Source organism: Panthera leo, chromosome C1, assembly GCF_018350215.1.
Source record: "Panthera leo isolate Ple1 chromosome C1, P.leo_Ple1_pat1.1, whole genome shotgun sequence".
In the NCBI taxonomy this organism is placed as follows: domain Eukaryota; kingdom Metazoa; phylum Chordata; class Mammalia; order Carnivora; family Felidae; genus Panthera; species Panthera leo.
Window position 1 is genome coordinate 49885188 of NC_056686.1, and position 18042 is coordinate 49903229.

Here is an 18042-nt window from a genome sequence, read left to right on the forward strand (position 1 = left end):
CAATCCCAAGGGAAAGAGAACAGCCTTTTCACAATAGATCTAGGAAAGGTTCTACTCCTGGATGCTTATGGCTCTGATTGTCCCGGTTTGGGTCATTCGCTTGGGTCACTTTTGGAACAATCCTTATGTTTAAAAGATAAAGGAGTTTCTTATTGGCGTAGCCTGAGTTGCACGCTTACCTGTGGAGCCAGGGGGTGGGGTTAAGGCCACTCTAAATACATAGACTGAGGCTGAGGGAAGGATAGGTATCCCCTCCCCTCAAATAAAAACCATAAGAGCTCTGTTTCCAGACTTTCTCACCAGCCAAAGTGACTTACTCCTGCAGTTAGGACTTGCAGAGCGCAGGTAAGGTCAGGTCCTAGAAAGTGACTATTAGCCCATGCCATGAAACTCTGGGTCCATGAAAACAGTTGAAAACAGTTCAACTCTTGATTCCCAGTTATCTCATGTTGCCACATTGCATTGTATGATCCTGATTATTTCTCACGTATCCTAATTTATTCTAAAAAAAAAAAAAAAAAAAAAAAACAATTCTAAGAAGAATGAATAACCCACAGTCTAATACACTATCTAGCACAGAGCTGATTCTCAACACATACTTTTTTTTTTAATTTTTTTTTAGCATTTATTTATTTTTGAGACAGAGGGAGACAGAGAATGAACAGGGGAGGGGCAGAGAGAGAGGGAGACACAGAATCTGAAACAGGCTCCAGGCTCTGAGCTGTCAGCACAGAGCCCGACGCGGGGCTCGAACTCACGGACCGTGAGATCATGACCTGAGCCGAAGTTGGATGCTTAACCAACCAAGCCACCCAGGCGCCCCTCAACACATACTTTTTAAGTGAGTGAGCCCCACTATGTACTAGAATTAATTCTAGTCTCAGATCTTTTCTTCTTGCTATTTTATCCAATTTATAGATAAAGAAAGGTGGACTCAGAAATGTTCAGTAATTTTCCCCAGATTAGGAGAGGGAGTGGTGATTTCAAGCCCAGGGTGGTTGAGCTGTAAAACCCACACATGCCATACAGTTTCCATCTTGCAGTAAAAGAAGCCAGGAGGCTGACACAGAGCTGGTTGGTATCCAACCAGGGATCAAAACGTGAACCCCTGACTTCAGACACCGGACTGACCCTTCTCACACTTCCTCCCTGTGTGTGTGCAGTCTACCACAGTAGGAATAAACCCTTCAGTCCTCCGGGGTGTATTCAGGAAGATACTTGGCATTCAGGAGGACACTTTGAAAGTAACATATCTCTCAGAAATAGGGGCTTAAACTCCCATGTAAACCTGACAATTTGGTGAGGGAGATGCCGCAAATCAGCCCACACTTTTGTGTTTATCATGGTTTTGTTGTTGTTTATTTGCTTGTTTTTTTGCCTTTTTTTTCCCCCCCATGTCGGCAGACCACCCAGGCCCCATCCCTTGGTAATCCTCCAAGAGGCTGGAGCACCCCTGCAGATTTTACTTGGGAAATTCCCCTTTGCAAGACTGCAGTTTGTAATTCCAGTGCATGTCCAGCCAATTGTTAGAGGACTCCCTGCCTATTTCCATTAACCTCTATGCTTGTCCATTCCGTGGGGTTGCTTTTTTCTCCAGTGTTTTGCCATGTTTCTTATTCCTCATCTTTCATTTTGTAGGATTGCTTACATATTATGTAGAAGCTCACATTCCTGGGGCACCTGGGTGGCTCAGTCAGTTGAGCCTCCGACTTCAGCTCAGGTCATGATCTCGCAGTTCATGAGTTCGAGCCCCGCGTCAGGCTCTGTGCTGATGGCTCAGAGCCCGGAGCCTGCTTTGAATTCTGTGTCTCCCTCTTTCTCTGACCCTTCCCTGCTCATGCTCTGTCTTTCTCTGTCTCTCAAAGATGAATAAACGTTAAAAAAAAATTTTTTTTTTTTTAAAAAGCTCACGTTCCCTTCATGGAATAGGATTCTTTTCAGCTCTGCTCACTCAACAGTCCCTCTTCATATTTCCAGTAATCATCACTGTTGTGTGGTGTTTGAACGCATCTCACCTTAGCCATCATGGCAGCCTAGGCAAATAGTGCACAAATATCACGTGTTAGAGAGAAGGTGGTCAGGATCCAAAGGCTGGGGCGCTATCATACAGAGCTTGAACAAACACACTCAGAGGTCTTAAAGCTCTAAATATTACAGCCTTCCCAAAGTCAGGGTGTCTTAGAGACTGAGTCCAGAAATACTCTATACCTTGATATCTCAGAAACATTTGAAAAATAATTTCTTTCAAAGGGCATGTGCTCCCTTGTTTCAGATGTTTTAGATTTCAGTGTTCTCACTAGAGACCAGTTGTATTCAGTATTTGTGTGTAATTCCAGAGACGATATTCCACTGGAATGTAAAGCTAGGTGAGCCTCAGCAATTGGGTTCAAACTCTTCATTTTGCAGAGGAGAGAACTGGAAGAGAAAGAAGTTGCCTATATTTATAAAAAAAATTTTAATTTTAATGTTTCATTTATTTTTGAGAGAGAGACAGAGAGAGAGAGCATGAGCAGGGAAGGGGCAGAGAGAGGAGACACAGAATACAAAGCAGGCTCCAGACTCTGAGCTGTTAGCACAGAACCCGATGTGGGGCTTGAACCCACAAACTGCGAGATCATGACCTAAGCTGACGTCAGATGCTTAACTGACTGAGCCACCCAAGCGCCCAGAAGTTGCCTATATTCATAAGCCAAGTAGTGGCAGAAACAAAACTAAAAGTCCCTTAATCTAGTTAGAAAATTTTCAAAAAAAATAATAATAATAAAAAATTTTTCTTAAAAGTACTCTAGATCTTCTTTAAAAACTTTTTTTTTAGATTTAACATGTATTAGATCTCCAATAAACAATTCCCCAAAACCGACATGGTGGCCCTTTCAAGGGAATGATAGAAATTTCTATTGTATTCGGGTTTGGGAAGGCCAGGAGGAAGACATGGGTAGACTCTGGTTAGCTCTGAAGTGTGCTTGGATAGCAGGGGTCTACGTGGTAAAGGGGAGTTCAGTATGGACACTCATGGATTGTAGGTGTAAATGAAAAATAGAGTCTAGAGGGAGATAGCCCCATGGTTGTAAGTTTCTAGGGTAAGTGTCGAAAGTTTGAGATCTAAGCAAAGGTACAGGTTCAAAGCATATTTGGTCAAAAAGAGTCTTCATAGGTCATTGTATCTATGATATCTATGACCATTAGACCAAAGTTGTTGCTACTGTTGTTTTGTTTTGCATTTTGTCATCTAGAGATTTCTTTTCAAGATGCTTATGTCATGTCCACCCTGATAGTACATACTCTTTCATCAATATTTATGTATTTATTTGTCCAAGAGACAGGTAAACAGAAGGTACCTCTTATTCTTACTTTTCTTTCCCCCTTGTGTATTCTGTGATCCAAACAGGTCTTAGAAAATGGGAACAAATTTCAATTTATTCATCTCCCATCCTCATCTCCATCCCTATGATAGTATAACCAATAAAAGAAGCTATTGATTGATCACTTACCCACATGGTCAAGAACTACACCATGTGCCTTATATACTTTGTCTCATTTGATCCCAACAACAAATCTATTATTAGCCCCATTATACAGATGGCAATACTGAGTCATAGAGAAGCTCAGAAACTTAAGGCATAACTGGTTTAAGTGGAAGATCTAGAATTTGAATCTATACCTATCTGACTCTAAAGCCCGTGGTCCTCATATTATACCTTTCCTTTTTTTTTTTTTTTTTTTTCTCATATGTTTAACTTGAAATTATACACACACAGGTGTGGGAAACTAGCACAGACCAAAGCAGGTTAAATAATGGTGAAGAGAGATAGCAAAGAGCTACAGTGGGGGATGGGAGGAGTGGGTATAGGTGGTCAAAAGGTACAAGCTCCCAGCATAGAAAAGAAGAGTGGCGATGGGTAGTTAGTAGAAATACAGAAGGCAAGCTGATTACTTTGAAAGCTTCCGAAAGGTGAGGCTTCAGCAGAAAGGCTGATCAGGACAAGAACAGGGTTTGATGGGGAAGAGATGAAAGTGATTGTCAGGTGCTCAACCCATGAGCAGAGCATGGCAAATGTTTGGAGAGTGAACAGGAATTATGTGGGTCTACACCAGGGGCCAGCAAACTGGGGCCCACAAGTTAAATCGAGTCTTCAGCCTGTTTTTGAAAATAAAAATGTAATTGGCACAGAGCCACACTCATCTGTTTATGTAATATCTGTGGCCGCTTTGGAAGCATAGCTGCCGAATTGAGTAATTGCAACAGAGACCATGCAGCCTACGAGGCCTAACCCCTTCACTCTCTGGCCTTTACAAAAAACGTTTGCCCACCCCTGGCCAAGGTTATCAGCCAGGGCCTCAGAGCAAGAAGAGTCTTTAAGTAGGTAAAATTGATCTAAATAAAAATTTTAAAAGAAGTTCGCCTGTTCCCCCCGCCCCCCTTTCTGTCTGCTTTTGCAGAAGACGTTAGAATTCGGTCTCCAACCTGAAGATCCCCTTAATTAAAATGGAACAGAATACACCAGTCATCTTAGAAATGTAGCATAGAATCAAGTTTACTCTGGTAGCAGCAATATAAAAATACTGGTGCTTTCCCCCATCATCATGCAAGGTCATGTTTCTCTCATATGACACCCAGGTCTTTCACATGCATCTCGGCGATGTTAAAGGTATGTACTGTGTGTTTTGAAAACCTTGGCTTGCCTCAACTTAAAGGTTTATGATTTAGAAAAGGCTCCACCTCCTAATGGTTTAAAAACCATTGCTAATTCCCCTTTCCTTGCGTCTCCGTTAAAATAAATCCCATAACTCCAAACTCCTGGGCTTTCATAAGTGGCAGGTCTGATCATGCATGATTTATAAATTACAGCTATGGACCATTAAGATAGATTTCTCAGCTTTAGGGCAGGCTACAGTGGTGTTATACACTGTGGTTTTGAATTTCTGAGGAAGCCAAGTACATAGTAGTTGACAACCCAAATAATTCAAATTCCATTTGCCTTTGTGGAAGGCTTTTTTTTTTCTTTAATGCAGTATTTTTTTTTCTTCCACTTTCCTCTTTTAAAGTTCTGCCTTATTAAAACCTTTACTTCTTAAACATGAGTAGTCAGGAGTTCTTAATGCCACCCATTGCTTGATGGAAATGGGTATTTTTGTGTAAAGAACATCTTACTACTGAAGAGAGATGAGTGGCTTTTTCTGGTAATGGTGCTAACACAAACAGTTTGGACTCTCACCTGTTGCCACTGACTCAGTGTTGATTAATGGTAAGACTGTGAAGTTTTACAAATGCCAAGGCTTGGGAGTGATCATTCCTTCTGTGAGGGAAGAGGGCTGTGTAACACGGTCTTAAAAGCACACACCTGAAGGGGGATTAGGTTTTATTGTTTGCGCTGCTCTCTTGATAGCTTTTCTTTGGAGTCTCGAAAGCAAATGCTAACGTGAAAAGAATCCAAGTCCCTGTCCAATCTGTGAGAATCTGTGACAGTTTGTGGACGAGGAGTAAAGCAATTAATCCTATGTCAGGTTAAATACAAGAACATATTTCACCCATAAAATTTTGGTTGGAAGAAAAATGTGGGAAGGTTCTATGAGTTTGGGCAAAACTACTAAAAATGGTGAGGAGGGATTACTTTCTTCTCTTTTTTTTGTTTCCTCAAGATTTATAAAAGAATGAAATACAAGTTTCCAAACTTACCTGGCTATGCCTCCCTGACGTCATCTTATTTTGAGCTAGAATATGTGTCTATAAGGCCTTCCCGCTATGGAGGACTCATAGACCAAGAGTCACGTGGATCAAAAAGTCTCTCAACATACATAATAACCTAGTAATGACCTTGACCTTCTCTGTCTCCAGTTTTAAATCTGCTTTAAAGAAGAAAATATCTTGGGGCACCTGGGTGGCTCAGTCTGTTAGGCATCCGACTTCAGCTCAGGTCATGATCTCGCAGTTCGTGGATTCAAGCCCCACGTCGGGCTCTACACTGACAGCTCAGTGCCTGGAGCCTGCTTCGGATTCTGTGTCTCCCTCTCTCTCTGCCCCTCCCCTTCTCACGTTCTGTCTCTCTCTCAAAAATAAATAAACATTAAAAAAAAATAAAGGAGAAAGCATCTTTAACTTATATATATAGTGTCAAATTTTTAGCTTTTTCTCTTTCAAACTAAAACCAAGAAAATCTTTTAAAGAAGCGGGGTGAGGGGAGGGGAATGGAGTACAAACAAGTAAACCAACCTGTCTGACCTGCTTTCTCTTTTATAAGTATCTAGTAATATGATCATTTTGTAATAAATAACTGAGCTCTACACCCTTTGGAAAATTCTGGCTCCCTGTTTTTTTGAATTGTGGCTACTTTGTTCAGAATGTGTAGGCAGTGCTATTCTGGCCAAAGAAAACCTGATCAAATTTCCTTCCTTCTTACTCGTATTGTTTGTGAAAAGCCTAGCAGTTGTTTTACATAAGTCTGGCCTCTGGTTAAAGTTTAAACCGGTAGTGAGATCCACCCAGAGCAGCGTGTTTCTGACACTCTCTGCTGCTCCTGGCCTAGGGTACTAAGAGTATTAGACCCCAGAAGCAGCCAATTTTGTAGTGCCCTTTAATACACAAAATTGTATTAACATCAACATGGATACAGACGGATGCACTGCAATAAACTGTAACCACTTGAGAAAAGCCTTTATTGACTCTCAAGTAAATAATGCACATTTTAAAGGACCTAAATATGCATTTACATAATGTGCTATAATTTTTTATTGTGTCAACTACTCACACACACATACACACATACGTCCATAAGAGATGTTTTCCTCTGTCAAAAATCTGGACTTTTATCATTCTTTGTGCATTACGTTAGCACCACACCAGATTCATAATGGTAGTTTCTTTCTCTCTGTAGGATCCCTGACCGGAAGATCTCAATGTACCTTTAATGAATTTCACTGATTGGGCAATTGATTGGTTTAACCCCAATGACACTTTCTAAAATGATTTGAGACTACTTAGACATAAACATATAGGCACACTGAAAACATCTAATCCAAGAGAAAGGAGAGAAGACAAGAAATAGGAGAGAAGAAAATACGAATTTAGATGTTGCTGAAGGCTAGCTTTAGAGAACGGAAGAGCAAGGGTCTCATCCAGTAAGAGTAATACTAGCAGTTTATCTAAAGAAATAGCATGTATTTAATAATATTTAACAGAACTGTGCGATGTCTATAACACAACTATTTTCTGTTTGAAGAAATTAAAGCTCAGGATCTTGAATGATTTATACCCAGTTTCACAGTGAACCAGAAGGTCCAAGGCATGAGAAAGTAAGGGTTGTGAAGGATAACCCTCTGAAATGCAGACTCAGCAATTGCCTAATTTGAAACTACAGGTTAAATGATTTCCTGGTGCTAATTAAGAATTAATTGGTCCTTATAAGTCAGTCATTGTAGAATTAATTTCATGTAGTACCATGTGTTCTTAGGTTTCTGTTCAACTCGGGGCCACAAGGGAAATTGTTTTAGGAAAATACAGTAAACTAAGATCTAAATTTAAGTTGCTAACGATGTTCTTTTACGTATTTAACAACAATAACAAAAAGGGCAGGGGTGTTTATTAACATTAACGGAGGGATCCCGAGATGAGTTGAATGATTCCCTCTGTCAAGTTTCTTTAACTTTTATCCACCTGGTATTTACTCAAGTGATTTTTTGCCTTGGGCAGCATTCTCTGTTGGCCACTACAATTTCATAATTGAACAATCATTTATCACTTTCCTTCGAGCACCTGAAGCATTGCCGCTTTATCATTAAGGTCTGCTTCCCCGGGACTCTTGACAACAAAGTTCCCACGTTTGTGTTTGACGTGCTGCAGAAACCGAGCCTATCATTTTTTTGTGCTTACTACGTTCCCAGCCTTGTTTGGGAAATACTACATTCTGCCCCTGACTAGAAACTCTTTGGTCGGATGTGATGCTGGGTCACATCTTCTCGCTACCAGTAGAGACAACCATACCATATCAGATGGTATGGTTAGGTTAGACAAAACTCCTTTGGCTCTTTAAAGCACAATTGGCAAAGTAAGAGATGACCAGAGCCATTTAACGTTTTAGCCTGTGGGTGTAAGCTCAGAGGCAATAATGCATCACCAGATTTATCATTTATTTTGTGAATTCCTAAGTTTTACTAGTTTTTCTATAACCCCCCCTGGCTTTTTTTCCAGGTGGGGAAAAAACCAAAGTTTTAAGTCTATCTGTATGGTTCTTGGTTTCTGTACCACTCTTGTATGCAATCGCTGGTTGTACGTTCAACTAGTATTTATGGAGGGCCAGACACTGTTCTGGGGATCTGACAGTGAACAAGTAAATAGAAATAGCTATTTACTCAGATGGGAGAGACTGGAAGAAGAGCACGTATAACGGGTAGAAGATCACAAGAATTCTAGTTTCAATAGGCTATGTTCAAGATGCCCTCAGTTGCATGACTGAAGATCAAACTCCATGTGCTGGCACCCTGCTGTATCCCATGCCCATAGTAGCAGCCCCATCAGTGTTTATGGGATACATTAAAGGTTGCATGAATGAAGGGTCCCCTCAGATCATCTGCAAGACGTGGATTAAGACACTCACTTCTATTCCAAACCCCCATTTGCACTCTTTGCAAGCTACAGATGCTATTCTGAACCCCCAAGTCCTTAGCCATTTCAATTATTACAAAGCACCCCAATACTAAAGATATCCCAGTAAAGAACAAAGAACCCATGGCCAGTGGTCAATGACGATGTATGATTTTTACAGTCTTCAGCCATGCTTATGGGGTAGTGGAAGAAAGTGTGGCCTGTCTTGCTTCGTTTGTTTCACACTTTTATGAGTCCCTCTCGGTATTAGGAAAATCTTATTCCCCAAACATTGGGGCATCCCTTTGTTTGGTCTTTGCAGGGACTCCCAGAGTTTGAAGACTTAAATTGCAAAGAGTAAGGCAGGATAAACACTCTCCCCCGCTTTTATTTTGGGGGCTGTTTCTCTGGCCCTCCCTGAGGAAAGCTGCTGCTTTGGCGTCACTTGGTTTGAGTATCTCCGACCCTCCCTGTGTGCTGCTCTTATTCTCCAGCAGATTTTATCAATCACCCTTCGAATTCAAGGGCAGAAGTTCTCTCAGGAACATTATCAAGTGGTTCACATAAGTTTTTTAATCTAATGTAATCTTCTTGTACAAATAAAATTTAGCAGGGCTCAAATAAAAAGGAGTAATAGTTGTCTGAGATCTTGTATCAATTTTTATGGGCAGAGGGCCCACAGTTCAGCAGGGGTCACTGCCCACTCAGCCTGTGGGTTCCCCTGTCTAACATTTATGCATTTCTGACTTTGGCTTTGAATTGGCCAAAAAAAAAAAAAAAGAGAGAGAGAGAGAGCAAAGAAAAAGAAAAAAGAAAGAAAAAAAAAGGCTACGTGAACCTTCCATGTAAAGTGAGGCATCCAAATTACACAGGTTCATTAAGTGATCATTTACTACATACTTCAAAAAAATTTCATCCTGTATTAGTCCCTAGAAATTTCCTTGAAAGGGGTATAAGAGCTTTAACAATGAATTATTGTCTATGGGTTAGCTCAGCATGAAAGAGGATCCATATGTGCAAACTAGAATTTGTCATATGTAATGTCAGTTAAATCAGGTCTAATCTACCAAATACATTTTTTATTGCTTGCTTCATTAAAAAGGCTCTTAAGGTAATGAATAATCTTCAGCTTCACCAAGGATTATTAATGCCTTTATAACTCATGTCCACTGAAAATGGAAAGACAGCCTGAAACTCTACCCTAATCTAACCTCCATGTTTGTCTTAGAGCCTTGAGGAAGAAAATCTATCAGACGTACCCAGTGTTAAATTCAGCCACATGAGCAGTGGTAAGAGTTGGGTCAGGAAAGAAAGAAAAAGGAAGCTGGACCGGGCTTAGGAGCTGTTGCAGAGCGGGTCTGTCTCTTCGTGACTCTGACGCTTTCTTTTCCTACAGCAAGCCCGCATGCAACACCGTCGACTCTTCATTTTCCGACGTCGCCCATTATCCAACAGCCTGGACCTTACTTCTCTCACCCAGCCATCCGCTATCACCCTCAGGAGACGCTGAAAGAGTTTGTCCAACTTGTCTGCCCTGATGCTGGTCAGCAGGCTGGACAGGTGGGGTTCCTCAATGTAAGGAGACCTCCTTTTTTTTTCCAATTTCTTTAGAAATATTAACCGAATGTAAAAATAACAAGGGGAGACCTTATGACCATGTGACATTGTGCTCTAATGTTGTGCTGATGGACTGCAGGCAAATGTCATATTTATTCTAGATTGTGGGAAAGTTAACTTGCTCTAAGAGTGATTGGCCAGGGTTTAAAAAGTGTTTGTGTTAAGTTCGCAACTGTCAAGTTTATGGATATAAATCATCTCAAGGGTGAACTGTATAACCTTCTAAGGTCTGTGGGCTGATAATTCCACCTCACGCACACTAACCCTCGAGCTCACACAGTTAACAAAATAGAAAGACCAAATAATTTTAAATAATGATTTGGAGGGGAAGGGAGGGGTAGGGGGATGAAGGGGGCACAGATGTTTCAGATCAGCTAAGTTGATATTTTTTAAAAATACAGTCTTCTAACACTTTAGATCAAGTTGACCAGTACTTGAACTCAAGATGCTCGAAGTACAGTTTATTATGGTTTGTTATTTCTGCAAGTAGGTTATCTTTCCCACTTATCTTTGTATAAAGCTAAACAGTATTCGGCAGCTTCAAATGAATATTTTCATTTTTTCCCTAAGCAACCAAATAATCACGATTTGAAATAATATTCCAAATGTAAAAGTGATTTTAAAAAATCACAAATTTTGTTTCAAAATGGAACTAAATGTTTACAATTGGATAGCTGCATCCCAAAGCCAATAATAATAATAATAATAATGAATAGTAAATAATGACCAACAGAAAGCTACATGTGATTTTCCTTTTCTCCTAATAGCTGCACACGAAGCCGCAGATGAGCCGTAATTATTATTGCCTAATTTAGAATATTATATCACACAGCCCTGTCACTGATTTTCCTCCCGTGCAGAAATACCTGATTCTGCATATCTGAGACAGAACAGGCAGCTTTGACTAATGTCTGGTGATGTGTTAGCAGATACATTTCTGTCTAGACAACAAATCAATATGGGGCCTTTTTTCTTTTTGCTTGTGTATTCATTTGCTTGGCTTATTCCAAAGCATTCACTTACGGACTTTCAGCCCACTCAGAAATAACACACGGACAAGTTTGCTAGCAAGAAATTGTCAGACATTCTGATTCTGATTGTCAGACAAGATATCTTTGAGGAACAATACCAAATATATAAGAGAATGTAGATGAGGGGCTAACTGAGGCTGCGTCTGCAGAATTATAAGCTTACGCTCAAAAGCCTGGGACAACTGGATCTCCCTCAGCTGAATTTTGATTCGGGACTATAGCCTAAATACCAGGTGTTATTATTGGTTGCACAGTATCACTGAAGTCTGGAGTCAGAAAGGCCACCTGAGAGACCATGAAAAGTCTGAAGTGACCACCAGCATCAAGAATCTCACTTTCAAATTTCTAACTTTTTAAAAATAGTCATGACATTATCGTATATAAGTATCAAACTCCTGGTTTTGTGTTTTGATCAATATTTTATAGGGTTTAAGGCAGGTCTGTTCGTGGGACTATTTTGAAAAACTTGAAAATAAAATGGATCTTATTGCTTTCTTCAGAGGGGAACTTTCTTTTGTTAAAGAGCTGTTATTTGGTTGTTCTAACATCAGGCAGCCAAATAAATATGACTTTTATGGCATATGCTTATATAATTTAAATCAAAATTAGAAGTGATATTTTTCCCTAGCAGAATTTTGACAGCTCAATTCTAAAGTTTCTGTGCCTGATGTTATACAATATGTGAAAGAAATTTTTCATGTTCACTTAACATATTTATTAAATGTTATATAATATCAACTTTGAAGAGTGAAAATAAAATATTATTTTTAATTTCCGACGCATATTTGGGAAACCTTATTGTATCTGTGTAAATAGACATGACAGAATAATTCCACAACCTATAAAACACTTACATATGAAATAAATAATACTCGTGGGAATGATGATGAAGGTAACAGTTCATACAGAAGTGAAACATTCCAAGCACAAGTTGGCAGGTCGTTTTACGGAAGCAGGATGTAAAGAAGGCCAAAGTAATTCGAGAGATAAGTTGAGGCTACATTGAGCATGTGTGCCTAAGACTACACTTTTGCGGAATGCCTTAAGGACAACCCAACAGTTTTTTAATCCATATGCTCTTATGCAAGAATTCAAGCAGCTAGAATACTTCGTAATTTTACATAAAAAGATGGACTAATGCACGTTTCATTTGCAGAAGCCGCTAATGGTCGGTATGTGTTTCTTCTTTTCCTTCTGCGTGTTTGTTTTGTTCCCGCCCTCACAGCCCAACGGGAGTAGCCAAGGCAAAGTGCACAACCCATTCCTTCCCACCCCAATGTTGCCACCGCCGCCGCCACCACCGATGGCCAGGCCTGTGCCTCTGCCGGTGCCAGACACAAAGCCTCCAACCACATCAACAGAAGGAGGTGCAGCCTCCCCGACCTCACCCAGTAAGTACAGCTGAGACGAGGCGCCGGTCACTGATAAAGCTCTGTGTACTTGAATCCTCATTTAAAGTTTCATCCCAACTGCACAGGCTCTAGTGATAGGCACTCATCCCCAGCGACGGTTGTAGCGTGGGTTTGCAGGGCCGAGACAAGATCACAGCGAACACCGCTCTCGGGTACCATCAACTACACCAGATGTGGAAGTGACTGGGTGTTTGGGCGGATAACATGGTGCAACTATATGCCCAAGACTGAGAGCAAGATATGACTCTTAAATTTTGCATATTATTTCAGTAGCTGTGAGTGCTCTCAAACACAGAGATCATCAAACAGCATCTACTTGCATACATTCTTATTAGCAAAAAGCTCCTTTTGCTTTTGTGTAGGCCTGCCTTCCAGCAACTTACAGTCCAAGAGAAATGCATTTGATGAGCTGTGCACCTCATACATCACACAGGAAAAAAAGGTTTAAATCAAAGTAACAGTTCAAAGATGTGTACCTTGACCACTCACCAAGAGCAAGAGCCTGGCAGAAGATCAGAGCTGATAACTGTGGTGCATGGTCAGGTGTGGCAGGGGGAGGTGATAGAAAGTATAATGGGATGGAAAAAGAAAAGAAACTCTTGGCTCTTCTCTGAATAGTATGGGAACATGTGATCAGATGATAAAAACCTTTTTAGATGATAGGAATGATTAGTTGCTGAATTAGAGGGATAGTTCCCGATATTTTAAAGATGACAAGGGGATAGGAATAGCTCGATCACATGACTTTGTCTTTTGTTAGTACCTGGAACGATGTCAAAAAAGAGTGATGGCCGGAGACAGAGTTCTGAGGTGTTGGATGGACAACCTAACCTTGACAGATGATGCGATGAGCACCTCCTTAAACCTTTACTGAGGGATCAAAGTGTAAGAAAGGATAGGAATTGTGACACTAATGCTAAGGAGAGCAGGTCTCCAAGGAGGTCTTCAAAGGTGAGACTGGAGGCAAGGAATCCATTGAGGAAAACATGAGAGGAGACCAGGAAAGAAATGTTAAGATCGAGAACTTGAGCAGCAGTTACAGAAGTTGAATAGACAGGAGCATGAGGAGGGATATTTTGTAGACCTCAGCAATGAGTGTAACAAAGGATGATCTAGACCTCCTAGGTTCCTTACTTTCAGTTTGGGGGACATAATGATATTGGGTGCAGGAGGGAAAGGGCCAGAGAGGAAAAATAAGCCTATGTTGTCACCATCCCCAAACTCTATTTAAATCTAGTCACGGGGGATAACGGCCTACAGACTGGTAGTCACATAATTACTGTGCCCCGTACATCCCTCCGTGCACCACTTTTCTGTTCACCCTCTCCCTCTCTGCACGGGACAATGACACAGTACTTTAAAAGCCTACCAGTAATACTCTTCCTCTTCATTTAAACACATATTCCTCTCCACTATCAATGTCCCATGCATTCACAGTACATTTTCCAGCAATGGGAGGGGACCCCTGTGGCCCTGTGGAAGAATCAGAATACCATGTGCAGTTACTGAAGTCTGGGAGATACGGTCTCAAATCCCCCCACCTTTTAAATTACTGGCTGTGTGTCTCTTCAAATCTGTTTCCTCATCTGTAGAATGTGGGTGATGATACCTGCCTGGCAGGGTTGTGTGAAACCTGCCATGATAAGCGCCACCGCGAAATAAATTGTTGAAGTCTTTTATTATCCGCCAAAACTCTTAGTGCAGTTTCCAGGCTTGGGTAAGGATGAAGTATGTCTGTGGGACACATATAGCTACTCAACCCTAAATCAGGCTGATGCCTTTGGGTCCATACTTCTGGATTCCACGCCATGGATTAAATCAAATGGCTTGTATAGGAAGGTATCTGTCATCATCTCATGCCCAGCCTCAAGCATTCCCTCAACATTATGTGAAGAAGCGTGGATGGGGTCCTGGCGGATCTAATTCATATGGTTGCATGTCCATTAGAACAGGGTTTAAAGATTTGGGGGGAAAGGAGGATATCAGGAGAGAGAGCCCAAAAGTTTGATATAGGTAATTTAATACTTTTGAACCATATGATTCTAGGAATGTAGGCAAAATAAAATGTTCTACTGGTGGCATAGAAAGGCTTTTATCATCATGACTTGCTTCTGGGTTTTTCTGGGGTTTGCTGAATTCACAAGAATGTGTTGTTTCACAGCAATAGCTCGCCTTACTATCTTCTCCTTTATTGATAAGACAGTTGATAGGCTGGAGGACATGTAATTTATAGCAGAGGGGAGCCTTTCAAATTAAAAATCTCAAAGCCCGCTGGTCCACATTGGGAAGACATTTAAGGAACACCTCCCCCCCACCCCCCGCCACCACAGGCACACGCACAAACTCCTCTTCCATGCCCTGATTTCTGAACCAATTGATAAATAAAATACAAGAAAAAATCATAAGGAAGACCAGACTATCGCTTCTACTATCAGAGAATTTAGTTGATAACTGTAAGCAAATGTGCTTCCTAATGCTGAACCCCTGAGTTACACAGACCGATCTCTAGTGGCCGGCAATGTCTGACCACCACAGGCCTTCCCAAGTGGGGTCTGCCCTCCCGTTTAGAGCTGATAGCTCGGAGGTCCAGATGGCTGTATGTTGCCTACCAGCCCCTGTCTTCCTAAGAGAAAGGAGCAGGACAAGTCATGTCTGGTTTTTACTTCTAAACTCTACAGTCTAGAAAATAGAAAGTGATCAGAGGGAAAGAGGCCACAAAGATATAGAAGGGACCAAATATCTAAGTAAAATCGCTTCCCCCTCTCTCAGCATGCATCTTGATGACTACCTTCTTTCATTCACTCATTCAGCCTTCATATAGCGAACACTTATCATGTGCCAAGGACTGTGTTAGCTGCTTGGGATACAGAGATGGTTAATCCTTGCTCTACCGAAATGTAGGATCCTGTGGAAGGAGACAGCTGGCAAATGGGTAGTTCCCAGGAGACAACGCTGGGACAAAGGCTTGGGTTCTACAGGAGCACTTGGGAGGGAGTTTGGTCTAGGCACAGAGTCTTAGCTAAAGATGATTTTGGAAAGGGTGACTTCTATTTAGTAGGGATAATAGTCTGGTACTTTGAATCTGAGGAGGAAGGTAGCGCTTTTCTTCAGAAACCAGCCTGGTGGGGGGAGGGGATGTCTAAAATTAGATTACCACTGAATAAAAATTTAGGGCAAAAAATATAGTTTCATAAATTATGTACTTTCTTAGAAATTAAAATCACAGGGTGGTTGGATCCTGTTTATCTTTGCCAGTTTATTAGAGCTCAACTTTAGCAAGAAGAAATATCATGACAAGGTATTAAGTACAGATGTTCGAGATCCCAATAGCATGTTGGAAATTGAGGCTTTTTTCAAAAACACTAATTGTATGACCCAGGACAGTCTTTTCTACCTGGCGTTTGAGATGACTTCCAGTAAGATAAAATTTTCAAAATACAAGTAGGAAATCATGCCAAGGGTCTCCTATATTACCAACTTTTCTGGGCTTCAAACTCCCTTATCTGCTAATGGGAGTATCACTGGCTGCTATACCCACTCTCTTAGGCAGATTGACAGGACAAACTGGGGTGACAGATGTGCCGTGCTGTAGACAGTTAAGAGTCCAAGGCATAATTTTTAATATCATCTTATAATGAAATACAAATGGATGCCAGCCTAAAGCAGAGTATGTATTTTAACCTAATCAGTTGCCTCTGGCATCAAATATTCAACTTTGCAGCTGTGGCCAGAAAAACATGGGTAAGGCAGATTTGGGAAAAAATTTGCCTATGAAATAAATACATTTTAATGGGAGAAATCCTTACTAGTGCCCTAAAACAAAACAGAACAAACAAAACCAGGGGCATGGGGGTAGAGTTAACAGTTATTTGGAGAAAGATTGATGTACTACTATCTCAGATCTTTTTCAGATACCATAACAAATACGGATAACCCGTAAGAGTCATTCACAATGGATGTGTTCTGTTCCCGCTAACTACCTTTGGTGGGTTTAGATACCTACTGAGAGAATATTGCTTCTTTTGTTCATTCAATAAATAGTAATTGACCATCACCTACTTGCCAAGTAGTGTTCTAGGTGCTAGGATTGAGCAGGAAATGAAAGAGATTTTAAAAATTCCCTGATCTTGTGGAGCTCAGATTACAGAAGGGAAGAAAGTCAATAAAAATAGTGAGTATAAAAGGTAGGGTGATGTAAGTCGGTTGTCTGTCGGCATACGTAGGGGTCAGGAGTGGTGGAGGTAGAGGACGATTGTCAGGGTGGGCAGAGAAGGCCTGTCTGAGAAGGGGACATTTGAGCAAAGAGCTGACGGAAGTGAGAAGATGAGCCATGAGGCTGTAGGGGGAAGAGCTTTTCAAGCAGAAAGAACAGCCAGTACACCTGGCCAGGGTGGTGAGAACAGAATGAGGAAGCAAAAGTAGGAGAAGGCAAGGTCAAAGGTAAGGTGGATGAGTCTGGGAGCTGGGAGTGAGGTAAATAATGTAGGCTCTTGTAGGCCCTTGTAAAGACTTGGGCATTTACTCTTACCAAGACAGGAAGTAGAGAAGTGATAACTACCTAGTTTTTAACAGAAACACGTTGAAGGCTTTGTTGAAAATAGATTGTAGGGGGCAAGAATTAAAGCAGGGAGACCAGTTAAGAGGCTGTTTGTTTTTTTTTTAATCAATATAATGAGTGTCTTCAACCTGCAGCTGCTATTTTAGGCACAAGGGATGCAAAAGTGAACAAAACAGTCTCCTTCCCTGTGGACAAACAATAATCAAAGTATAAGTAAATTAGTAACCTAGGGACCATAAGGTCTAATAGAGAAAACTAAAACAGGGAGGGGAGGTGGCACCCTGTTGCAGAATCCAGGAACTAACATGGGGCAGGAGGTGTGGTGAGAATTATTTGAAGGGAGCTGATAGGATTTGCTGACACCTTAGATATTGGGTTGAGGGGGGGAAAATGAGAGAAATCAACAATGGCTTAGGTTTTTTACCTGGGCCACTGGAAAGATGGAGTTGCCATGAACTGAGAGGGGAACACTGCAGGAAGAGTCATTCTGGGTGAGGGGCAGGGATCAGAGTTTGGTTTGACCAAATTATGTTTGACATGTCTATTAGGTATCTTACCAGTTGGTGCAAATTATAGTAGCATGATACCTATGAAAGCTCTTTGCAGTTAACTGAGTTTTTCCATGTGCATCATCCATTAATTGGGAAGGGATTCCTGTTCAAATGTGCCATACATTGAATGGATAGTCCTCAGAGTCTTGAGGACAACAGTTGAAGAATAGGAGAAATATCTCATTACATTTGGGTCTATTTGTGATATGATGATTCCAAATGCAGTATTCTTTTTCTTAATTGTATTGTAACATCCAATTTTTATATAATAGGTTAGTACCAAGATCATGCTATA

General features: G+C 41.0%; 1 protein-coding gene across 13 annotated transcripts in view; it reads left to right on the top strand.

Moving 5' to 3' along the window:
* Positions 1-18042, top strand: part of NFIA (nuclear factor I A) — a 372067-nt gene that overhangs the window by 306606 nt on the left and 47419 nt on the right. For 12 of the 13 annotated variants that reach the window (XM_042951893.1, XM_042951888.1, XM_042951889.1 and 9 more), the window contains 2 exons: positions 9975-10153; positions 12452-12617. In XM_042951893.1, coding sequence (XP_042807827.1) covers positions 9975-10153; positions 12452-12617 — 345 coding nt within the window. The remainder of the gene's footprint in view (positions 1-9974; positions 10154-12451; positions 12618-18042) is intronic. The other variant, XM_042951891.1, reaches the window with a different exon arrangement.